The sequence below is a fragment of the Octopus bimaculoides genome, chromosome 2 (assembly GCF_001194135.2).
Source record: "Octopus bimaculoides isolate UCB-OBI-ISO-001 chromosome 2, ASM119413v2, whole genome shotgun sequence".
In the NCBI taxonomy this organism is placed as follows: domain Eukaryota; kingdom Metazoa; phylum Mollusca; class Cephalopoda; order Octopoda; family Octopodidae; genus Octopus; species Octopus bimaculoides.
This window is the reverse complement of record NC_068982.1, coordinates 150,689,163-150,712,954: the sequence shown is the minus strand read 5'-3', so window position 1 is coordinate 150,712,954 and position 23,792 is coordinate 150,689,163. Positions and strand designations below refer to the sequence as shown.

The 23,792-nt window shown below is 36.2% G+C and overlaps 1 protein-coding gene across 3 annotated transcripts in view; it reads left to right on the top strand.

Annotated features, from left to right (window-relative positions):
* The window catches only part of LOC106872129 (dynein axonemal heavy chain 5), a 183,710-nt gene that overhangs the window by 28,854 nt on the left and 131,064 nt on the right, over positions 1 to 23,792 (top strand). For all 3 annotated transcript variants that reach the window (XM_052965662.1, XM_052965663.1, XM_052965664.1), the window contains exons 13-23: positions 2,083 to 2,387; positions 2,832 to 3,091; positions 4,069 to 4,223; positions 7,432 to 7,557; positions 8,483 to 8,588; positions 11,240 to 11,420; positions 14,311 to 14,423; positions 15,335 to 15,436; positions 20,581 to 20,873; positions 21,576 to 21,751; positions 22,699 to 22,855. In XM_052965662.1, the coding sequence (XP_052821622.1) occupies positions 2,083 to 2,387; positions 2,832 to 3,091; positions 4,069 to 4,223; positions 7,432 to 7,557; positions 8,483 to 8,588; positions 11,240 to 11,420; positions 14,311 to 14,423; positions 15,335 to 15,436; positions 20,581 to 20,873; positions 21,576 to 21,751; positions 22,699 to 22,855 (1,974 nt within the window). The remainder of the gene's footprint in view (positions 1 to 2,082; positions 2,388 to 2,831; positions 3,092 to 4,068; positions 4,224 to 7,431; positions 7,558 to 8,482; positions 8,589 to 11,239; positions 11,421 to 14,310; positions 14,424 to 15,334; positions 15,437 to 20,580; positions 20,874 to 21,575; positions 21,752 to 22,698; positions 22,856 to 23,792) is intronic.

The window sequence follows — 23,792 nt, the reverse complement described above, 5'->3', positions numbered from 1 at the left end:
ATATACATATATATATATATATATATGTACATATATGCCTGTCTATGTAATATGAGTGTTTTACCTTATTCTGTCTCCCTAAATGACTCATCATCATCAATTAGCGTCCATTCTCCATGCTGTCGTGGGTTGGATGGTTTGACGGGAGCCATAGAACTGCATCAGGCTCCATTGTCTGCTTTGGCATGGTTTCTACAGCTGGATGCCCTTCCTAAAGCCAACAGAGTGTGTTGATACTTTTTAGGAGGCATCAGCACTGGTGCTTTTTTTGTGGCACCAGCACCAGTAGGGTCACCAAATACTTGCAAGACAAAGCCTTCTCAGCTGTAGAGGGAGTTGGATTTTTGTGGAGTGCTGGTTGAGAGGTTAAAGAATAATAAAGTGATAGAGATAGGAGTCTTACTATAGAGGTAATACTTGGCTACCCTGGTAGGAAAAGAAAGGAGAAGAGAGATAGTTAGAGAGAAATAGATGATGGTGGAGATGTATCAGGACATACCTACAGTAGAGGTGAATATAAGTGGTACAGAGGGATAGAAGGAGATGTTACATAAGAATATAATGGAAGATGTTTAGAGATAGGTAAGAGGTGACTGTAGCAAGTGATGGGGAAATTGGAGTAGCTGTGGTAGATATGTGAGGGCATGGTGAATATGTGTGGTTAGGAACATGAGACTGGAGGGGCATGCAGTAGGGGGTGATCATTTGGGGAAAATGAGTTGCGGGGGAGTTTTGATGGTGTGGGGACATAAAGTACATCCATATATGGCCTCAATTTCTACTTAGCTTGACATGTCTTCTGAAGCAAATCACCAGTTGTTTCAGTCCCTTGTCATTTCCTCAAAAGCTTTGTACCTCATAACTCCCCATTGGCTAGTCCTTTTATTTTTATTATATCATTTCATTTTATTCTATCTCATTCATTCTTATCATATTCATTTTATTTTTCAATTTTATTTTATTTATCCTATCCATCTTATTTTAATATATGAATATATAAGTCACTTTACTTGATGAAAATGCCCTCTCACCCAAGTGTAACCCATCATAATTTACCTGAGACATTGACCACACCCCTGTCTTCTCTTCCTACATCCATCCCCTCTCCAGCAACCCTTTGATACTACTTCTCTAGCATACTATCCTATCATAAATCTTCCCATACAGCCTTATCACTTCCCACATCCTCCCCACTTTACTTTTGCCCATGATATGTGTGACTTATTCATCCATAAATCTTTCGTTGCAACTCCCTGCACCTAACCTTATCCTTTCCTTGCTTTCACCTCTACTACCTTCCCTTCCCCTCCAACAGCACCATCTTCACTGGTTCCAACTATCATTCCTTTTTCTTAACTGACAGCTTCTCCTGTACTTCTGTCCATCATATCTACTGCCTAAAATATTCCCTTTGTAATCCTCTATACATTGGTCAGATTGTATGACTCCTACCCAAGCACTTCTCTGAACTCCTTCAAGACATTCATTTCAGCAATAATTCTCCTATCTTATACCATTTCTAATTTAGGAATCATTCAACCTGACATTTCTCTATATTCAACTTAACTCTGCACAATGGTTTTTGGATTCTCATGTCTAGCATAAACAAAAATTCATTCTCTCTCACCTAACCTCTTAGCACCAATTGCCAAACCCATTTTCTTCAATACCCCATCACTACCTCACACATATACATATATACACACCTACATGCAACACTCAAGTGCCCACATACATCTTATACAATGAAACACACAAACACAGTCTCTCTCTCTCCCTCTCTCCACACACACACACACACACTTACATATACACACACATACGTACACATTTTAGGATTTATAAATTTAGCATGAATACTATTGTCTTATATAAGGTTAACCCAAAGAGGAGTATCTGCTCTCACCTCATTCTCAATTTTTGATTCACTGTCCTTTCAATTTACATTTACGTTTGCATCTTCACTCAGTTTAATATATATATAAAACACAAATTCTTTATTCAACTCAAGATCAGACCATAGAACTTACTATATGCACATTGTTTCTTTATTCTTTTTATTATTTTACTTTTGCGGAGAAGGAAAATCCTCCGATGCCTAGGAATTCTCCAAAAGTAGCTGGAACCATTCAATGGTGTAAATTCACTCTGAAGAAAATCAAATACCCCATGGAAATTTTAATGGACATTTGTGTAGTACAACAATTACCACATTTCTCTAATTTTGTAAAGATTTATAATGAAATAATCACAACTATTCAAGACTTTGAGAGGAAAACAATTGGTAGTTGGATAAAAAATTTGGTAAATGTTGTTGATGGACTCAGTGCTGCTCTTCTCACTTACCATCTTGAATCCAAAGAACTCCATATTAACATTGATCCAAGGTATGGAACAGTTTTTTCTGGTTTTAAACCATTAGTAAATGTTTACTTTTCAAAATATTGTACTGTAGTCTGGACATATGGAAGAGAGCATCTTGATTATCAACATCAATAGCATCAGCAGCATAATCATTGTCACGTTATTTTCTTTTTGGGTCTGGTGAAAGGTGCTATGCATTATAGGTGCTATGCATTATAGGTGCTATGCATTATAGGTGCTATGCATTATAGATTATGAGGCTTAATAAAGTAATGCCAGTTGTTAATTGGTTAGTGAAATTAATGACTTCAGTAGAATAAAGTGCGACCAAATCATGATGTTTGTAACAAAACAAAATAAGTTTTATAGCAGGTGATGGAACACTGATCATGAAACATTCATGAGATAATTGCTACAATCTCAATGATGAAATTAATCTCTAATCAATGAAAAATATATATTGACAGGTTACTAATTGCTATTGAAGAGACAAAATCAATGGTTAAAATGGGACTTCCGATACCAAAAAATGCTAAAGCAATTCTTCTGCAAGAGGACAAATTTAAGAATTATAAAATGCATTTGGAATTGTGTATCCATGAATTCGACGAAACAAAAGGCATTTTGCCTAAAATTTGGCAACAGTTATTCAAAGAACATTATTGCCAAATGTCAAGAGAATTCCAGCCAGGACTTAGCTCTTTATCTTGGAATAGCTTGAATATTGGTATGCACTTTTGAATATTATTATTGGTCTTTGTTTTGTTTTTGCTTTTGTATTTTGCTTTTTCTTTTGTTTTGCTTCTTGACCACGAAAATATATTTAATTTCCAATTTAAATTTGCCACCTTCAAAATTTTCTGGTTTCTACAAGATATTTGAGTGTGTGTGTAGGGACACATGACTAAGGAAATATTAAAAAAAAAAGATCATTAATAATTTATTTCTTTATTGCCCATAGGGGGCTAAACATAGAGAGGACAAACAAGGACAGACAAAGGGATTGTCGATTACATCGACCCCACAAATGATGAAAGGCAAAGTCAACTTCAGCGGAACTTGAACTCAGAACATTGTGGCAGATGAAATACCGCTAAGCATTTCATCCAGCATGCTAACAATTCTGCCAAAAGATTAAACTCAATCTCTTTAATATAATTTTGTGTGTGTGTATGTGTATAATTTATGTCTCTGTTTTACTGAAGTTAAGACCCTTCTTACTCTAAGCTAGTATAATCATCATCATCATTTTATGTCTGTCGTCCATGCTGGCATGGGTTGGGCGGTTTTACCAGGGCTGATAAGCTGGGTAGCTGCACCAGATTCCCATTTGATTTGGCATGGTTTTCTACGACTGGATGCCCTTCCTAATGCCAACCACTTTGAGAGTGTAATGGGTGCATCTACATGCCACCGGCACAAGTACCATTTGCATGACACCGATGTCTGCCATGACTGTGATTTTGCTTGGCTTGATGGATCTTCTCAAGCACGACATCATGTCAAAGGTCTCGGTCATTGCCTCCATGAGGCCCAACATAATGTTTTACCTTAATTGCATTCCTTTTCTCTCGCTAGCACTATATGACATAAATGTTTAGTCAAATGTAAATACTAGCTGTGAACAATGATGAAATGCACATATCCTTTTTTCTCAGTTTTTGAAACTACATTTTTTTTCTTTTCTCTGTTTGTCTCCTTCAGATGCATTTTTGTGCACAATACGATCTGCTGGATACAAACTTAGGGACATGACACATGGTGTCCAGAAAATTATTTGTAACCAAATTGATGAGGTTATTGAGCAGATAGAAGACATCTCTTTATTCTCAATGGATGAGTGTACTCTCAAGCATCAAGTAAGTCAACAATAGTATATTGGGTCTCTAGAAAAATAATGGTTATTGGTTTTATAATCTTAATATTTTGGTGTTAAAAACTTGCTGTCAGTGTTATAATCCTTATTACTGTAGTTATAGTCCTGGTAGTTAGGGAATATTTGTTAGTGATTATGATAATAGTTCAGGATTTATTTTGTTAATTGTTTGTCACAATTGTGAACAATAGCATCATTACTTCCAGGATTCAAAGTGGTGCACTGTATTTTTAGTTATGAAAATGATAGGAGGAACATCTGTAAATTAAGGTAGAAATTTCAAAAGACTTGGTTTATAAAACACCCAGCAAGATATATATATATATATATATATATATATCATCATCACCATCATTATTTAACATCCATTGTCCATGTTGGCATGGGTTGGATGGTTTGACCAAGGCCGACAAGCTGAAGGGCTGCACCAGACTCCAGTCTGATTTGACGTGGTTTCTACAGCTGGATGCCCTTCCTAACACCAACCACTCCGAGAGTGTAATGGGTGTTCTTACATGCCACCAGCATGGGTTCCAGTTGCATGACACCAGTATCTGCTATGACTATGATTTCACTTGCCTTCATGGGTCTTCTCAAGCCAGAATCAGATTGGAGCCTAGTACAACTCTCTGGCTTACTAGTTCCAGTCAAATCATCTAACCAATGCTAGCATGGAAAACAGACACTAAATGATGATGATGATAATTCCTGGGCCTTCATCAGGATAATGTCATTTTGATGTGTGTTGCTGTGTCTTTATAGAAGACAGAATCAATGTGATTGGTCTACACATTACTGCTAGAATTTGAATTTTGACCTTTAGATTTCTATACAGTTAGTCAAATATTTATTAGCATGCAGACAACATACAGTACTCACAAACAAAACTAAACACCTGTTGAAGGTCAAAATTCAAATTTCTGCGATGTTGTCTTTATCAGTTGCATTGGTCCTCTTTCTATGAAAAGGTAGCAACATTCACCAATTATTTTTCCTGAAGATGAGATTATAAAAGTCTAGAATAGAAATTATGATGTACATAGGAAATGTTACTGTTGCAAACAAACTGGAAGGACCTCATGAATATGAAAAAACCTTGATAAAAAGAGAACACAGTCATGTTGTCTTTATAACATACACTGAGCCGCAAAAGAAACATGAGACATGTGACTGTGAAATATGTTTTAAGTTTATTATGTCAGAGATAAATTTTGATAAATCTGATAAAGTCAATTTTTTGGATGCACTTTGACTACAGTCTATGGGTCATCATGTGTTCTGGTAGTGGGCAGATCCAGCACTACCAAATTTTAGGGCGAGCTATGTTCAATACTGTGTATGCCCTCCTTGGGTGTTCAAAATGTCCAAACACCATCGGTACATGGAGTGCATGAAGCAGTTTACAAAAGCCATTGGCACCTGCTCCCACACCCTGAGGAAAACTGCCTCCAGTTCCACACGAGTTGTCAGCCTTGGGATCACCTGGTTCAGCCGTCTCTGGATTTCATCCCACAGGTGTTCAATTGGGTTCAGATCTGGGCTGAGAGCTGGCCATGGCATGGTTCTGATGTTGTGCTGACACAGGAAGTTCATGGTGACTGGCCATGTAGGAGTGAGCATTGTCCTACTGGAACATGTGGCTATGAGGACATGCAAAGAAGGGCATGATGTGAGGTCTTAGGATCTGGTCAATATAGCACTGCACTGTGATGCCATTCCCTCTGCCTGCACCAACATTTTGGAACACATGGGGGCCCAGTTCTCTGATTCAGGCCTATAGCACCCCAAACCATGATGCTTTGGTCACCCCACTCATCTCTCTCCATGACAAGTGCGTCTCTGTAGCATTCACCCCTCCTATGCCACACCTACACTCTACTGGCTCTTGTCAGAGAAGACTATTGACCTCTATTGTTGATGCCGCCTGTCAGTGCTGTGTAGCCCATTGTAGTCATGCCTGATGGTGACAGTGAGGACAGGCCCTCGAGCAGGATGACGGCAACGTAGGTTGTTGGCAGCCAGTTAACATTGTACCGTGTTGTCTCTGATGGGTCACTGTCCAGTGCCAATGGTCTCACAAGCTGTCAGGCTGACCAGTCTGAAGCGATCACAGAGATGTTGTAGGTGGATGAAGCAGTCCTGCCTGGGCATGGTCACCTGGGGGCTCCCTCTGTTGGCACAGTCTGCAGTGATGTTGGTGTTGTTGTATTGCTGTTGCAGGTGATAGATGGTGCTGACATGGACATTGTAAGCTTTCGCAACACCCAGGGCATGCTGCCCTGCTTGCAATCGGCCAATAGCTTGTTCCCTCTGCACTGCTGACAATTGGGTCATTCTTGATGCATCCAAATTACAAATGCCAGGAACACAGTTCAAGTTGATTTTTATACCCATAACCTCCATGAGATACACATGCATTTCGGTTTTCATGACAATTGTTTGTAACTGCCACCCACGGCATTCAAGGCAGCATCTTGTTTCAGGGAAGGTTGGAAGGTTACTTGCAATTTGGGTCCCAGCCATAAACCAGCATGTCTTGGAATATTTACACTTACATCCCCAAAATAAATTTTCAGAATTTACCATATAAAAATGACATATATGTGTATGTATTTATACATGTATGCGTGTGTCAGTATACACACAAACACACACACCACAACAGGCTTCTGCACAGTACCTACTACAAAATTCCACTAACAAGGTATTGGTTAACTTGAGGATAGGTTAAAAGTACTTACCTATGGTGATACACAATGGGATTGAGATCAAAATCCCATGATTGTACAGTGAACCTCTGAACCAAATACCAATGTTTGGCTCTGGAATTAAATCTAGATTATGGAATCTAAAAATTAAGTCAGTGGAAGTATACAAAGTTGTTTGGAATATAATGAGTGTTGCTGGGGTTATAATCAATATTGAGTTATAATCTAGGTTTTCATGGTTTATAACCTAAGTTGTTGAGGTTTATCATCAAGGTTTTGGAGGTTATAATTTAGATGGTTATAATTTATAACCTAGACTGTTGGGAATTATAATTTAGGTTGTCTTATGGAAAAAAGTACACATGAGAGTACATTAATTTATAAAAATTCATCCATCATTAGTAATAAGATATATTCACAAAAGTTTAGGTAAACAACCCTCTACAATATTGAATTTTAATGAATTTTTCATTAATATTTCAGCATTATGAAGATGTTCAGAAAACCATGTCCATGTCCATTGAGTTTCAAACTGAATCTCTGAATAACCATATTCACACAATGCAGAATGCAATACAAGACATCTTAGATATAGTGACTGCAACAAGAGTAAGTCACTTCATCAGAAATATTTCTTTTATAAATGTAAAATATTGTTAAAGAAAATTCACTTAGAGAAATGTTTCTTACTTACTGATTTTGTCTTTCATTCTTTCAAGGTCAAAAGAATAAGTATTGTAGTTGATTTAACCTAATATATCCCTTCCCCAAACTTTGTGGCCATCTGCATAGTTTAGAAATCATTATTAATATTATTATATGTTTTAACAGTTTCATGTGAGCATTTGTTACATCAGCTGAGCACACCTCCATTTTTCCAGGTTTGTGTACTATTGTATTTTGTGGGTGCAATATGGTGTCTATATGTTGCAACTAATTTGTTGTGGAGTTTTGTTTGTTGTCTCGGGTGTTATTTTAGTGTTTTGTTTGTTAGATGTGTAGAATTGTATGTTGTGCATATATGTTTAATGGAATGAAGTATATCATATCAGATATGACTTAGATTTATTTAATACGGTTTTCTTTCCATTTTTCATTTTCATTTATAGAGTCCCTCATATTCCTGTATAGCTCCTATTTCAATTTAATTTTGTCTTCAGTACGAAATATTTAAGGGTCTATTAATTGCATTACATTATATACATTATGGAAAAAGAAAAATATTTTGTCAAAGAGAGAGAGGACGGAAAGCTATATGTTGAAAACATTTCACTAAGAAGTCATTGTCCATAGTTCATTAGAAAGAGAGAATTGTACACTTCTACCAAAATGGTCTTCATACACAGAAAAATATTTAAATATTTACCATTTTTATTTGGTTTTCCTATAAATTCACCAAATATAATTTATTTTGGTTCTGTTATAATTCATCTTTTTTCATCCTTTGCTTTAAACTTTTACATTTCAATAGCTTGTAATCATATAACCCATGTTTTTTCATGTTCAAGTTATTTCAAAACCCTTTTGTACACAGATTAGTCCAAAATATGGGTCAAAGGGTACAGCAGAAGACAAAGTGAATGCTGAAATTAATGAGTTATTAGAGAAAGACAAGAATCATTTATCAAAGAAGATAATTGGTAAGTATTGATTATAGAATAAATATAATAGATTTTCTGTGAGTAGTTCGATAAAATATGTCAGAATAAGTTTGTGTTGTAATGGAGAAGGGAAGTGTAATTATATTGAACTGGTTTTCCCTGAGACAGACTATCACTTATCTCTTGAGAAATTAGTGTTTTTTTTTTTTTCTATGTAAAACTAAATCAATAACAGTTATATATAAATAATGTTTAAATATTTCTGTTTGAGAATTTATATTTAATTCTTTACTCTGCAAATATATTTAGATTTCCTGCAAAAATTGTAAGAATTAAACGCTCATAGTGATGTATCTGATTTCGATAGAAATAGTTCTGCTATCACATTATCCTACATAATCTATTTCTGTCAGTGTTAGACACAAATATCCAACTCTATTAACAATCACCACCAGTGGTTAATATCATCATTACTATAATCATGACAAGCACCACTATCATATAAGAACACCACTATTGTTGTCAGTGTCATTGCCATCACCGCCACCAGTATTATGTTTACTATCAATGAAGCCTTTACATAATTACTCAATAGGTATAGCAGCTATATCTTCTTCAAATAATACTCTTAAAACATATAGGGCACATTGGATAATGTGGGTTTAAATGTACTGTCTGAATAAGAGATGAGATGGTCTTGTCTTTGATCATTAGTGTGTTTAATCACGGGTGGCCAAGGGTTAAACAACAATCTTTATCATTACTATAATCACGATTGTCATCATTTTACTTTCCATGTTGACATAAAAATGGATTGTAAAATTGGACATTTCCCTTCATTTGTCAGTTATTTTTTCTCATTCTAAGGTCTGATGAAATACATCATCCCAAGTGACCCTCTTCCCTCCATTCACATGTATAATTCCCTTTGTTTGGAAGAAGAGACTATATCTATGACTTTTGCAGGGTTTTAGTAAAAGGGTTTTAGTAAAACAATTTGTACCCAGTACTTATTTTTTGTTAAAGCCTAGTACTTATTCTATTGGTTTCTTTTGCTGGACCACAATATATGTATTTCTCAGCCAATATCTTCTTTGATATCCAGTTACTTCTTGATCTGTCATCAACTTACAGAAAACATCTAACATAAAACATACTCATATCATTGTATCCAGTTACTCTTCATTTTACTGTTCATCATCATTATCATTTAATGTCTGTTTTTCATGCTAGTGTATGTTGGACAGCTTGACTGTAGCTGGCAACCTGGAGAGCTGCACCAGGTTCCATTTGTTTGTTTTGGCATGGTTTCTACAGCTGGATGCCCTTCCTAATGCTAATCATTGTACAGAGTATGCACAGATGCTTTTTACATAGCTATTATACACTGTTATTGTGTATATGTATATTGTATAAATGTGGTTGAATACAGTTTGTCAAATATCTTTGAGTGGTCACTAACACAACTTATTAGGCTTCAGCTATTTAGAATTTGGTGCCTGAGCAAAATCCCAATTTTACAACTTAAATGAAATAACATCACAGACTCCCAACAATCGTCTGTGCACACTTCAAAAGTTTAGAAAGATTCATTGATTCATTTTTGATGTCACTGACCTACACATTCCTCTCTCTCCAAATCACAACACAAATTCAAACCACCACATTTAACCACTATACTAACAAATGCCACACAGAAAATACATGAACAGCAATAAAAAATTTACATGTAAAACCCAAACTACTCCCAACATCAGCAAAGCATTTGATTTTATTCCTTATTGCTCATTTATACACAAAATATTCAGCACCTTTAAGAAATAATATAATGTTGGCTAAAGAATTACTTCTCGGGATACCTGGTCTATGTAAAGTAGAGTAATATGAGGAGTGTGGGGTTTGACTCCCTGTAGCTACCTGCTGGCAACTTTATTCCATCTTCTAAGGGTAAATGCCTAATCTTTCTTTGCTGTTTTCACAGCTATACTGCATTCAGACTTTACTGTGAAATACCAACACATTCAGAGCTTCCAAAATTTGTCTATTGAATATAGATATACAATGCTGATTATTAGAGATAATCTTAATTGCAACTGGAGGATATATCGCTTGTCCACATTATATCAACCCATCTTTCACACATCACTTTCTCTTAATAATTTACCAACATGCACATCTATCATATATCTCTTCTTTCTCACTTAGACTTAGGCATAAATATATAGAACAGAAACAAAATATTTTAACATGCTTTTGGACCATAAATAAGGGTTGTAAGTAAATAATGTTATCTTCATGTAAATGTAAATAAATAATTTTATTTTCATAAATTCTTCATACTTTAACACAACCTTCAAAGTTTTCTTATTGACACACCACCAAGCATTCTATCTACACATCTCATGCACACTTTCACAAAATATATTCACAACCTTACATGCAGATGATGTCACACTCACATTCTCTCACTGTTCCTTAGGCTCAGTTGTGTATCTATTCCAACCCTACATCAATCACCTAGAAACATGAACCCATAGCAACAAACATAAAGTAACATGGCCTTCATTTTAAGATGCTGACTGTATAATTCAAAGATGATTTGATTTGATTATTTCCATCAGGTTAGATCACTATGTAGATTCTCCCTTCTTGACCCTTATCATTGCTTTCATTTTATTTTATTTTCCCAGCATATTACAGAGAGAAGTTATATCATGCAGTGGAGAAAGTTATCCTCAGATCCTTGGTATTTTTGCTAAAGTTTGTGAGTTCCATTGAAGAAAATGATTCTCCAAGATTTCATTCTTCTCCAATAGAAACAGCAAATCTACTGGCAGAAAATTCAGATCTCAGATATGGAACATATTTACTGTAAGTCCAGAAAAGTTTTCAGTAACTTAGTCAATGTATCTTATATTACAGTATTAAAAAAGGTGGTAAGTTGGCAGAATTGTTAGCATGCCGGGCAAAATGCTTAGGAGCATTTCATCTATTTGTATACTCTCAGTTCAAATTCCACTGGGGTCAACTTTGCCTTTCATTCTTTCAGGGTCAATAAAATAAATACCAGTTGAGCACTGGGTTGATGTAATTGACTTACCCCCTCCCAAACTTGCTGGCCTTGTGTCAAAATTTGCAACTAGTATTAACAGTATAAAAAGGGTAATGATTTGTAATGTCATTTCCTTTTTTTATGTGTCGTACCTACAGAACATCTGCAGTTATGGTCCTCCACTCTATCCTGTTTGTCTTCTGTTGTCTGCCTTCTCCCAATTTCTTCTTCTTCTCAGCTTCCTTGGCTGTCACCAAGTGTTCAAGACTTTTTTGATTTTTTATGTGATTAATGAACTTAACCTCTGTTACCTCTTTATGTTGTTAAAAACTTCTTGGTGGTTTTTGCTTGTGTAAGGTCTTCAAAGTTTCCCTTTTTTATCTGTAAAGGATATTTTTGGCATTCATCAACCACTCCTGTACTGCTTTGATGAGGTTTTGCACTTGTGCGTTCATATTCCAAGTCACACAGCTTTTTGTAAAGATGGATTGTAGGACTCTTTTCTTCGCATGTATTAATAGCCTATTTGACTATAACTTTGATATCACAGAAAGCAGCCTTTGCCTCTATCAATCTGCAACTTAATTTCTATGATGTTTTCCCAAACATTTAAAGCTACCAACTTGTTTCAAGGTTATTCCACTAATTCATATATGGCAAATTGGTGGTACTCTATGAGGTTACAATTTTATCATTTTTGCTATTTAGACCCAGGCTTATCTTTCCACTTTCTTCGGAATAGTACTAATGTTTGTAGGTCTTTCTCTGCTATTACTATGAGAACTGTGCTGTCAGCATAACCAGTATTGATGTTTTTTCCTCCTGTTTGTATACTTGTTAGGCATCCAGTAGAATGCATAATTATTTTATTGTATAATGGTCTGGCGATAACACACCCTGCCATACTCCTCTCCTGATCTTTTCATATATTCCTATTTCATTTCCAATTCTGATTGCTGCAGTTTGTTGCTGATTATTTCTAAGTCCTTCCCTTCTAGATTTATTTCTTCTAACATTTATCGATTTCTTCATGGCTTACTGTATTAAACGCTTTTATATAACCAGTGAACAGAGGTACCAGTCTTGTACTTCCATTGCACTTTCAATGATGTTTCTCAAGATATATACAGCATTAGTTGTTCTTTTACCTTCAACAAATTCACATTGTTTTTTGATATCTCAGACTTGATTCTGTTTCTGGTTATGGACAGCAAGATTGCAACAAGATTTTTGGAATCTTTTCAGTTACTGTCACAGATTTTGTATATTTTCAATTTTGTTCCAGTCATTTTTAAATTTTGGTTATACCAATTTAGTTTTGTATACTAATTATGAAAATGGAATTCATTTTTGCCTATCTGCACATGCATTTACATTTGTACTTGTGTGTATGTGTGTATGTGTGTGTTAGGTATGTATGTGTTAGGTATGTATGTGTGTCAAGTGTGCATATATGGGTTTGTATATTACACTGGTTGTATTCATATTACTATTTATTTATCTAAAAAATTGTGGTAAGTTTAGCCAATTTAAAGCCACCTTTATACACATGACCATAAATCTCACATTGGTGTCTGTTTCCATAGTAACAAGCAAAGCTGTAATCTGGCCTGTTTTCATTGTAACAAGGATGTTGTATGGTGTAACTGTAACACTTTCACTGCTGCAACCATCACCACAAGTTTTGACAAGAATCATATTGTGACAGACAGCTATCACACAAAATACTGGCTTCTGATTCCTGTTTTCTGATTGGTTAAAAATTACATTGTGTAACACTGTTTTTGTCCTTGGGGAGCAACTATTATTTCCTATGTGCTTACCCTTAGAAAGTATGAAAAATGGATAATATTTCCTTCAAGCTTTGCTTTTCTTACATCTATTCAGACCCCCAAAGAATCCCTCTTGACACATGGCTATCATGTTCCTTTGCTACTCCTGCTCAGGATCAGAGTTGCACATATTGTCATCCACTAAGAGACATGCTCAAGTGGTTAAGGTCAAGCAACTGACAAGTAAACCTGTGGTATTGAGCAGAATATTTACTATAACGATATTTCTGCTTCAGCAACTCAGTGCTGATTCTGCCTGAAATGTAATGGAAAATAGATCAGTTTCAAAACATTGATATCCCAGTCACTAAAGCCAAGTTTGAAGGGAATAGTAGTCATTTCCTTTGATTTCTAGATAGAGGCAAATAGGAAATAACACTTACTGACCAAAGAAAAAAATTTTAATTTTGATACACAGTGTTATCAAACATTGAACCTTTGTAACATTTTTCTAAATTTTTCTGGGAATAAATGAATGCCAAATTCAGATTCAGCTTGAAAGTTTGCATCAATATACCAAATTTGAAAATTTTCACTTTATTTTAAAATTTCAATATCTGTGATAGTAACCAAAAAGATTTGATTTTCATAATGTAATTCATAAGGCTGATGGCTCTGTGTAGCTCAGTTTTATTGCTCCAGGTTTTTGTGGAGAATGCTTCAAAGAGTAATTTGATTGTTCATTTCTTCTGGAAACACCCCTGTTTGATAGAAATTATTTTATCAATTCATAAGCTTTCTACTACTATAATCACTTCTGTTAGAATGTTATCTAGTCCAGTTGCTCTCCTATATACCTGATATAATATTTCAGTTTAAAAGTGTATTGGTAAAACAAATACTTGACATAATAACCATATTTGATATTATATTTCAGTATCAACAGTGTACTGGTTTATAACATACCTGATTTTGCTCTGAACCCACCTGCTGCAGTCATTAGCAATATAATTAGAAATATTGCTTTGAAGATCAGAGATATCAGTAAAGGTCAGCAAGTACTTTCATTTAATGAATTATCAAATATTATTTTTATTAGTGTATGTTGTTTTATGGTTTCTGCTAATTTTGTGAAAAGATGAGGCAATGTCTATACATCTTTTTTAGGCTTTCTTGAACCAAAGAATAGGTATAACTGAATATGATTTATCTTTTTACTTTTATTCGTTAGTTTGGACCTGAGGAAGTGGTTGTGGCTGGCCATGATCTTTATAGGCCCTCCAGCGCCAGTAAGAATGATGTAATTGATGTTCCTGTCAAACAGTTGCTAGTCAACAGCTAAAGGAAAAAGATATGCAAGGATTGAATTACAGATGGCCAATATTTTTCAGAGGAAGGATCATACATAGTGATTAGGGAAATGCCTGGGTGGAGACATGATATGGGTGACAAGGAGAGAAAAGATGAGCAAGTCAGAAGTCCCTGAGTAGAGGTGGTACCAAACCAGTCAGCTCTGAGGAAGAGAGATTACTGTAGTAACAGAGAGGGAAGCCAAAACATCTGGGGTCAGTGTTTGATACTTTAAATTCTTCTATATTACAACAGAAGAAACTATGAAGTGACTGCATTTATGGGAAGATAAGACTATATTTGTGGTAAGTGGGTGGCAGGAGATGAGGTTGACACATCAATAATGTGCACTATTGGTAGGGGAAGTGAAAGATTTCTTATCAGTTGGATTAATTTTTGTGTGCGTGTGTGTGTGTTAGATGCATGTAAGAGTAACCCAATGTAAGGCAGAGTTACATTTTACATGAGTCGGTGTTTAGTTGTGTACCTTGTGTTAATCCTATACTGACTAAAATATATAGGAGTTTTTGTGAGCACCTACAAGTAGCTACAGATAAGCTGACCTAAATAATATATTAACAGCTCTTATCAGTAGCTTCTATCCCTTTCAGGAATCCCTTTAATTGATATATTTGACAACTACTTCCACGATAACATTATGAAGAATGAAAGAATCAATGATGTCTTCAAAGCAATTGAGAAGTCACTGTCAGGTAAGATGAATAGTTTTATCCTCTTAGTAAAAGTTTCTTGTGTTGTGAGTTTCTCATTTGAATACAATAAAATAATGTATTCCTAGCCTCATGAAATATATTTGAAATTATAACCACAAGAGAGGACATGTAGGTTTAACAATTGAATGATTATGCTTTTTGTTTTTGAGTATTATTTGGTGATGTGTGTGCTTTATTCAAAGAGTAAATCATCATAGAAAAACCAGTGAAGTTGTAGCGATGGATAAGATAAAGAGAGAGTACATGATATATTAGTAGTTATTACCTGATGTTATGTGGAAACTGTTTGTGCATGAGGAAAAGTTGTCTTATATACCATAGAGCATTGCTTAATGAATCTATTTCTAATCTTCATTATCATCACCGTTGGTTAACACCTGCTTTCCATGTTGGCATGGGTTGGACAGTTTGACTGAGGACTGGCGAGCCAGAAGGCTGCACAAGGCTTCAATCTGATCTGGCAAAGTTTCTACAGCTGGATGCCCTTCCTAACACCAACCACTCCGAGAGTGTAGTGGGTCCTTTTACGTTCCACCGGCACAAGGGCCAGTCAGGCGGTCCTGGCAATGACCATGCTCAAAAGGTGTTTTTTACATGCTACCTTCATGGGAGCAAGTCTGGCGGCACTGGCAACGACCACGCTCGAATGTTGTTTTTCACATGCCACCAGCACATGTGCCAGTAAGGCAACGCTGGGAACGGTCACGCTCAAATGGTGCTTTTTACGTGCCACTAGCATGGGCACCAATCCGTGACCCTGGCAACAATCACGCTTGGATGGTGCTTTTAATGTTTCACTGGCATGAGTGCCAATCGGATGGTACTGTCATCGGCCATGTCAGCGATTTTGATTTTGATTTCTCTTGCCTCAACAGGTCTTCACAAGCAAAGTTTATTGTACAATGAATGAGGGGTGCTCATAAGTGGGCTAGTTACACCCACTGGCATAGACCACGGGTCATGGTCTCACTTGGCTTGTCGGGTCTTCTCAAGTACAGCATATCTCCAAAGGTCTCGGTCACTAGTCATTGCCTCAGTAAGGCCCATTGTTCAAAGGTCGTGCTTCACCACCTTATCCCAGGTCTTCCTGGGTCTACCTCTTCCACAGGTTCCCTCAACTGCTAGGGTGTGGCACTTTTTCACACAGCTGTCTTCATTCATTCGCAATACATGACCATACCAGCGCAGTTGTCTCTCTTGCACACCACATCTGATGCTTATTAAATCCAACTTTCTCTCAAGGCGCCTCAACTACTTGTAGTTTTTCTCCCTGGAGTGTGACAGAAGCTGTTCTCTGCACATTTTCAGTGTTTATAGCACCTAAGCATTTGCCACATGCAAAAACTATCTTCCCAGTTAGCCTTCCTTTGATATTGCTGCACTTCTTATGTGTCCATAGCTTACACTGGGTACATCTTATAGAGTTTCTACCTACGCCTTTTCTACAAATCAAGTAGGGCCATCTATCTGAAGGGATTTGTGGTTTATCTGCCTTCCTACTTATTAAGACTTTGGTTTTAGCTAGGTTGACTCTAAGGCCCTTCGATTCTAATCTTTGCTTCCACACCTGAAACTTTTCCTCTAGTTCTGATAGTGACTCAGCAATTAGAGCAAGGTCATCAGCATAGAGGAGCTCCCAGGGGCATCCTGTCTTGAATTCCTCTGTTATTGCCTGGAGGACTATGTTGAATAAGAGGGGGCTGAGGACTGATCCTTGGTGGACCCCTACCCCTAACCAGAATTCTTCACTGTACTCGTTGCCAAACCTCTCCTTACTGACAGCATCCTTGTACATAGCTTGCACAACTCTCACTAACCATTTATCTATCCCTAGTTTCCTCATTGACCACCAGATAAGGAATCGGGGGAGGGGGGCCTGTCAAAGGCTTTCTCCATGTCGATGAAAGCCAGGTACAAAGGTTTATCTTTGGCTAGGTATTTTTCCTGCAGCTGACTTACCAGAAATATAGCATCAGTGGTGCTTTTCCCTGGCACAAATCCAGTTGTCTTCCACATCATGTGATGCTATATCCTCCTCTATTTCATCAAAAGCTTTGAGTAATATGTCTCTAAATCTCTGTCCATTTGCAGGATCTTTAAGCTTCCAAACCCTTCTCCTCTATGCTGGTTGTCTAATGGACATCCATTTAGCCCTGATCCTGAAGTAGCTTACTAGTCTATGTTGTGGGGTACATTCTTCACCTGGGAAGGTTTTGGCATTATATAAGCAGCCATCTTTCCCTTTTTCTGGCGAGGATGTAGTCAATTTGGCTAATGTATCTACCAGATCGGTAGGTGACTTGCTAGTTTCCTGAAGTTAGTATTGCAAACCAGCAGCCTGGTTCCCTCCTCATTGTGAGAATCAAAACCATAGCTTCCATGTATGCCATGGAAGTCCCCTGCATGTTGTCCAACATGTCCATTGAAATCACCAGCCACAAAGAGAAAGTCCCTGTCATTCGTCAATGAGGTAGTCTGCAAGAGGGTGTCATAAAATCGGTCTTTCTGTCCATCAGGTAGCCCTGGCTGAGGGGCATAGGCTGAGATAATGGTTGCTAACCCATGATGTAGCACGTTTTAAAATAATTAGCATGTTTCTGGCTGCACTGATATTGAAGAGTAATCAATAAAGTAAAAAAATCGCAATCATTCCATTATCAAGGAAATATAATTTTACATAGGAGCATGACACTGACTTCCCTCTCAGATCCTGTCAAACCATCCAACCCATGCCAGCATGGAAGATTGATATTAAATTATGATGATGATGACAATGGCAATGATGACACTATTGCCATCATTAATTGAGTGGGAATCACTTCTCTTCAAGCTATATATCCTTGAAAGGATTTGAACTCAGTGTCACAAGCTAAGAAAGTCCTTAGTACTAATACTGTAATAACCCATCCTTCTCATCACCCTTGTTGCAGTTAACTAGACTCTTGACAGTTAAAAATCTTCATTACAGTCACAGCGGAGTTGCTTTAACAGTTTCACTCAGACTATTAACTCTACCATCTTAGGTTCACATGATCTAAAAATGGAAACTGAGAGAAATTTTCTATTTGGCACAATTCTGAAAGATGTAAAGTCTATAATGGGGGAAAAAATTCTTTCATCCTTAAATATTATTGTTTCTGGATATACATATCATTATGACGACTTCAAAGAAAAATTCCATTATAGAAAGGGAGACTCTGAAAGATAAAAGTAAACGATGATAAACAAAATGATGATAGAAGTAAATGAAAAATATTTTCACTTATCTGTTATCAAAGCTAAGTTAGAAATTCTGTATTTTTGGTAAAATGCGTTGTATTGTGGAATTCTTTTTCTATTTTCTGAGAATTAGTTCTGCAGTCTAATCATCAATGAAAATTATTTATTATAACTTTTTATTTCTTATCACAAAAGTCTAATTATTTCAGCTCTGGTTCTTCCATTAATGAAGGCACATTGCCAAGTGGTTGCATTCATGATCGCAAGATCATGGTTTCACTTCCCAGACCAGACAATGCATTGTGTTCTTAAGCAAAACACTTCATTTCATGTTACTCCACTCCACTCAGCTGTAAATGAGTAACCCTGTGATGGAGTAGTATCTTATTCAAACATGACAGAAACCAAGTAACCAGCTCTATGATTCTTATATTAAGGAAACAATAGAAATTGGCAAGCTAAAGGTTATTTGACCTGTTAAAAATGATAACTAAATCTCCCTCAAATCATACTGCCATGCTTAAAAATGATCAAAGAAACCTTGAATGATCTAATCTTAGTTACTCTTATCATCATCATGCATCCTGTGTCTGTAAAAAATGATGGAATGGTCAAGGCTGGTGTTCCTTTGATCATAAGTTTATTTAATTATAACTGACCTGGGGCTAATAACAGTAGAAATTGACATGAAAATATACAAATTTTGACAGTTATGAATTTTTTATTAGCAGCTTACTTCTATCTTGCATAACTCTCTCTTTCTCTCTGACCCAAACTATCTTACCTTTTTCATTTTCTACATCACACTTTCTTGTATTCGAGAGGATTGTACATGTCTGTTTTTCGCCTTCTTTCTTAAGTATTTGTGGGTCAAAGGGTCACACAGCATCAATCATATGAGTGTTGGCTGCAAAGTTCATAGGTTAACCAAGAAACTCTCATAGAATGTGGCCAAATGAGGTTCATTTTTCAACATCATCCTCCATGCAATCCACACACTTCTTTCATCAATGTTACAGTGCTTTGGATCCCATTGGTAAAGGAGCTTTCATCCTGTTGGTCAAAATAACAGATATGACATCATCATCACTCTGATACTGTTTCCCAGCCAAGAGTTTTTTTCATGTTGGGGAACAGATGATAGCCAGATGGGGCCAAATCAGGAGAATATGGAGGGTGATCAACCAGTTCAAAGTCACAGTCATGCACAACAGCTATTGAAACCAAGGACTTATGTGCTGAAGCATTGTCCTGATGAAACAAGACCCCTTTTGTCAGTTTTCCTGGGTGTTTGGTCTTGGTAACCTTTCATAACTGCCTCAGCAAGTTGATATTAGTACTCTCCATTGATGGTGTGGCCCTTTTGAAGACAGTCAATAAACATAATACCTTTTGCATCCCAAAAAACTAAGGCCACCACCTTCCCTGCAGATGAAACATCCTTGGTCTTCTTTGGAGCAGATGAGGAGGGGTGGAGTGTTTCCACTGCATGGATTGTCTCTTTGTCTCTGGCTCAACGTGATGAAAGACATGGCATATGACCAAGTTATGTGGCACATTGCTGTACTCAGCAAAACCTATCCACCACAACAGAATTGATATCCTAAAACAAGGTGCCACATAAAAAGCATTGGTGTTGGTGGTTCATAGAAAAGCACTGGTGATGGTGCCACATAAAAAGCACTGGTGCTACATAAAGAACATTGGTGATGGTGCCACATAAAAAGTACTGTTGCTGGTGCTATGTAAAAAGCACTAGTGTGTGTGCCACATAAAAAGCACCACTCTGTAAAGTAGAATGGGTACTTTTTACATAGCACATTAAATGATGATGATGATGAACATTAGCATATCATTTTGATTTCATTGTTTAGTTTGTTATAGTGTTTTATGTTTTCCTACAGCCAATGAAAATCTTGAGAGAACATATGTTCAAAGTTTCAACAGATATGATTTCCTCTGGACAAGAAACCGTTATGAAAGTTTTGATGAATTCTTAACTACTAATCCAAATAAAACTGAAATTCAGAACAAAATTGAAGAATTTATTGTAATGGAAAAGGAACTGGCAAGAATTCCCCAAATAATGAAGATAGGACTTTTATCTGTAAAGTCTGATCCTGTGAAACAGTCCTTACAAGCCCTTCTTCTTAGCTGGAAAACTGTCTTTGCTTCAGTTTTACACACAGATGCTTATGTAAGAACTTTTCTCTTGTAAAAACATTGAGCTGATTTGTATCTACTTAACCTTCAGATGTCAATTGTTTTTATTGTTTAACTGTAAGTTTTGTTTAACAGATGTATGATCAGAGTTGTTCCAGCCTTGACAATCCACTCTACATTGTCTAATGCACCACTTTATTAAGACAATAAGTTATGATTTGAGAGTGTTATTTTTATCAGGTTGTTTGTTTGATATATCATATGGGCTTGTATGAAGGATGTATACAGCAGTCAAGTTCAGAGCAACGAAAACTATAATAGTAGTGGTAGAGGAGAAAGAGGGAGGCTATTAAGCATTAGTAATCTTACTCTAGTGGTCAGTGAAGCTTTATCAAACAGAATGCCATTTCTCAAGAAATGTGGTCAAGAATATATGTGTGTAGCAAAGCTGCACCATTCCAGATACATGATCAGTACTCAGAGAAAAATCCTATTGCTGTTAATATAATTTGTGAAGGTGAATTATGTGATTTTATTGCCAAAAATATGTTGCAAGCAAATTGAAATACCCAGTCTTCGATGATATTGACAGTGCTAATGATAATGATAATAATAATAATAATAATAATAATAATAGTTATTCTAATAATACTACAACATTCTTTAAACCTTATCAGTTTAAACAAAGACCTCTTCTTTACAAGATTTATAAACTGTTTTCTATTTCTCTCCTCAGAGCATGTTAAAGTTAGCTTGCATTTACAGAAGACAGGTTTTTGAGGTCCTCAGTGTTCCAATTAAGACATTAGAACAATTAAATAATATATTGTATGTTTTGCAACAAATAAGAGATATGCAGAACAAAATTGATCAAATTTATTTACCAATTGAATTGACCTACCACAAGTTGTTGTAAGTAGTCTGATGAATTTTTTTATTCCTAAATAAATGTTAATTGGTTACATAAAATTTGGTTTTGGATGATTGTTTGATTATTCTTTGTTGTTGTTTTCATTGTCAATAGTTGTAATTTATGTTGTAATTCTAGGCAGACCTAACTGAACATGTTGAAACTACACCTGTACCATTCTGTGTACATCATTGTCCATTTACTTGATTCTTCCAGCAAGTTCAGTTATGTTTATGCTTCACTGACGAGATAACATGTCTCGAGTTGTTTCTTGTACCTGTTAAAAGAATAAAAATAATATTAACCAGTGACTAATGTTGTTTTTTCTCGCAGCATAATTATTTCTAGTTAACTTTAATTCTCTCTGCAGTGAATATGTTTACACTAACTTAGCTATTATTTTTTGTGTTGCTGTCATATCTTAATAATTTATTCTTTATATGTTCATCTTGCAAAAGGACTTCCTGAGAAAATTTCCCTTTTTTTTAAATTACCTAATTTGTGGATCAAAATTTATATATATTTTCTGTGATAGTAGGTTACATCTGTTAAGTATTGCAGTAGCAATGGAAGAGGCTGAAAGAGAAAACCATGCATCTGTAAGTTAGTGATTGTAATGTTTTGGCCAGTGAATTTTTTGTCCATTAGTCTCATGGCATTTTTTCAGATTCAATCTAAGATGTTTGTATGTGCATAACAGCACTCTGTTCCATACATATGAGCAGTGCTCCCCTATGGATCTTACTTGGGCATCCAATTGAAACTGTACTTGAAACTGGGCTCACATTCAAAAACTAGCTATAAAGTGTGAATAAGGACAAAGGATTTATTTTAAAAAGTATTTTGAAAACTAAACCTCTTTTAGGTGTAGTACTTATTTTTTCCATTAAGAAAGGAGAAATTTAGTACTTATTTTGTTTTATTAACAAAAGAAAAATTCTATTTGAAGGAAATATTCTGTGCCACTCCCTCGGTCTGAAATTAAAGAAGTTGAAGATTTACGAAACAACTGGAATTATCTCATTGAATTAGCTGAAGCAACTGAAAAATATATTTTTACTGATAAACGGCTAACATTTGAGCAGGAAATCCAACGTGAAAATATGGTAAGTCACAGAGGATTACAAACATAATGTTTATAGAAATAAGTAGATTTGTACAGAACACCCTGTGGTGCCATGTGACTCTACTTATTACAGTTTGTCTTAATGGCATTAGTTGCTCCAATATAAAATTTACAAATTGCAGGTCATTTCTTCTGGCATAAAAAAATAAATACAAAATGGTAATTAATCTTCTGTGTAAATGTTGTCAAGTTTGTGTTTTCAGAATGGTACACTGGTCAAACCCACACCAACATTGATGCATAGGTGACCAGATGCTAAGGGTGATGTGGTTACAGAAATTGCCTGACAGCCATGACTGGGTTCTCCTGCTTGTGTAGCACGGTGCAGAGTCTTGTTGCCAGACATAGTCTTTCAGCAGCCACCCTCTTGACCCAGGGCAGCACTACTGCCTCCAGGCATTTGATGTAGGCCTCCTTGTTGAGTCTGAGGCCATGTGGAAAGATTAATGGAGGCATAATGTTGCCATCACTAGTGATCACTCCAAACACCATGATGTAGACTGGATGTTTCAATTTTATCCCTCTCGGTACATGTTTTGGGGACACGGCAAGCCAATGATTGTTCTGTGTGTTCACCATCTGTTTGTATTGACAATTCCAATGCAAATGCCAGGCAGTACAGCATGTAATATCCAAATTTCTGGCTGAGTGAATTGCGCCAGGGTGGTGTTTTTCTTGCAGATGGTACCCAATTGGCCCTACTATATTGTGTAGTTGACAAAGTCAAAAACAAACAATGCACATGCACGAAATTAAAAATATAAAATAGCAACAATTTACCCATCGCACGCTGTATACATACGTACGTCTGCGGTCTTCTGCAGCAGCGATCCTATTGGTCTCACATGTATTGGCACCCTTGTGGACAGCTGATCACCACCTTTCTCATTCTAGAGCAGACTGCTCCCGAGTGTCAT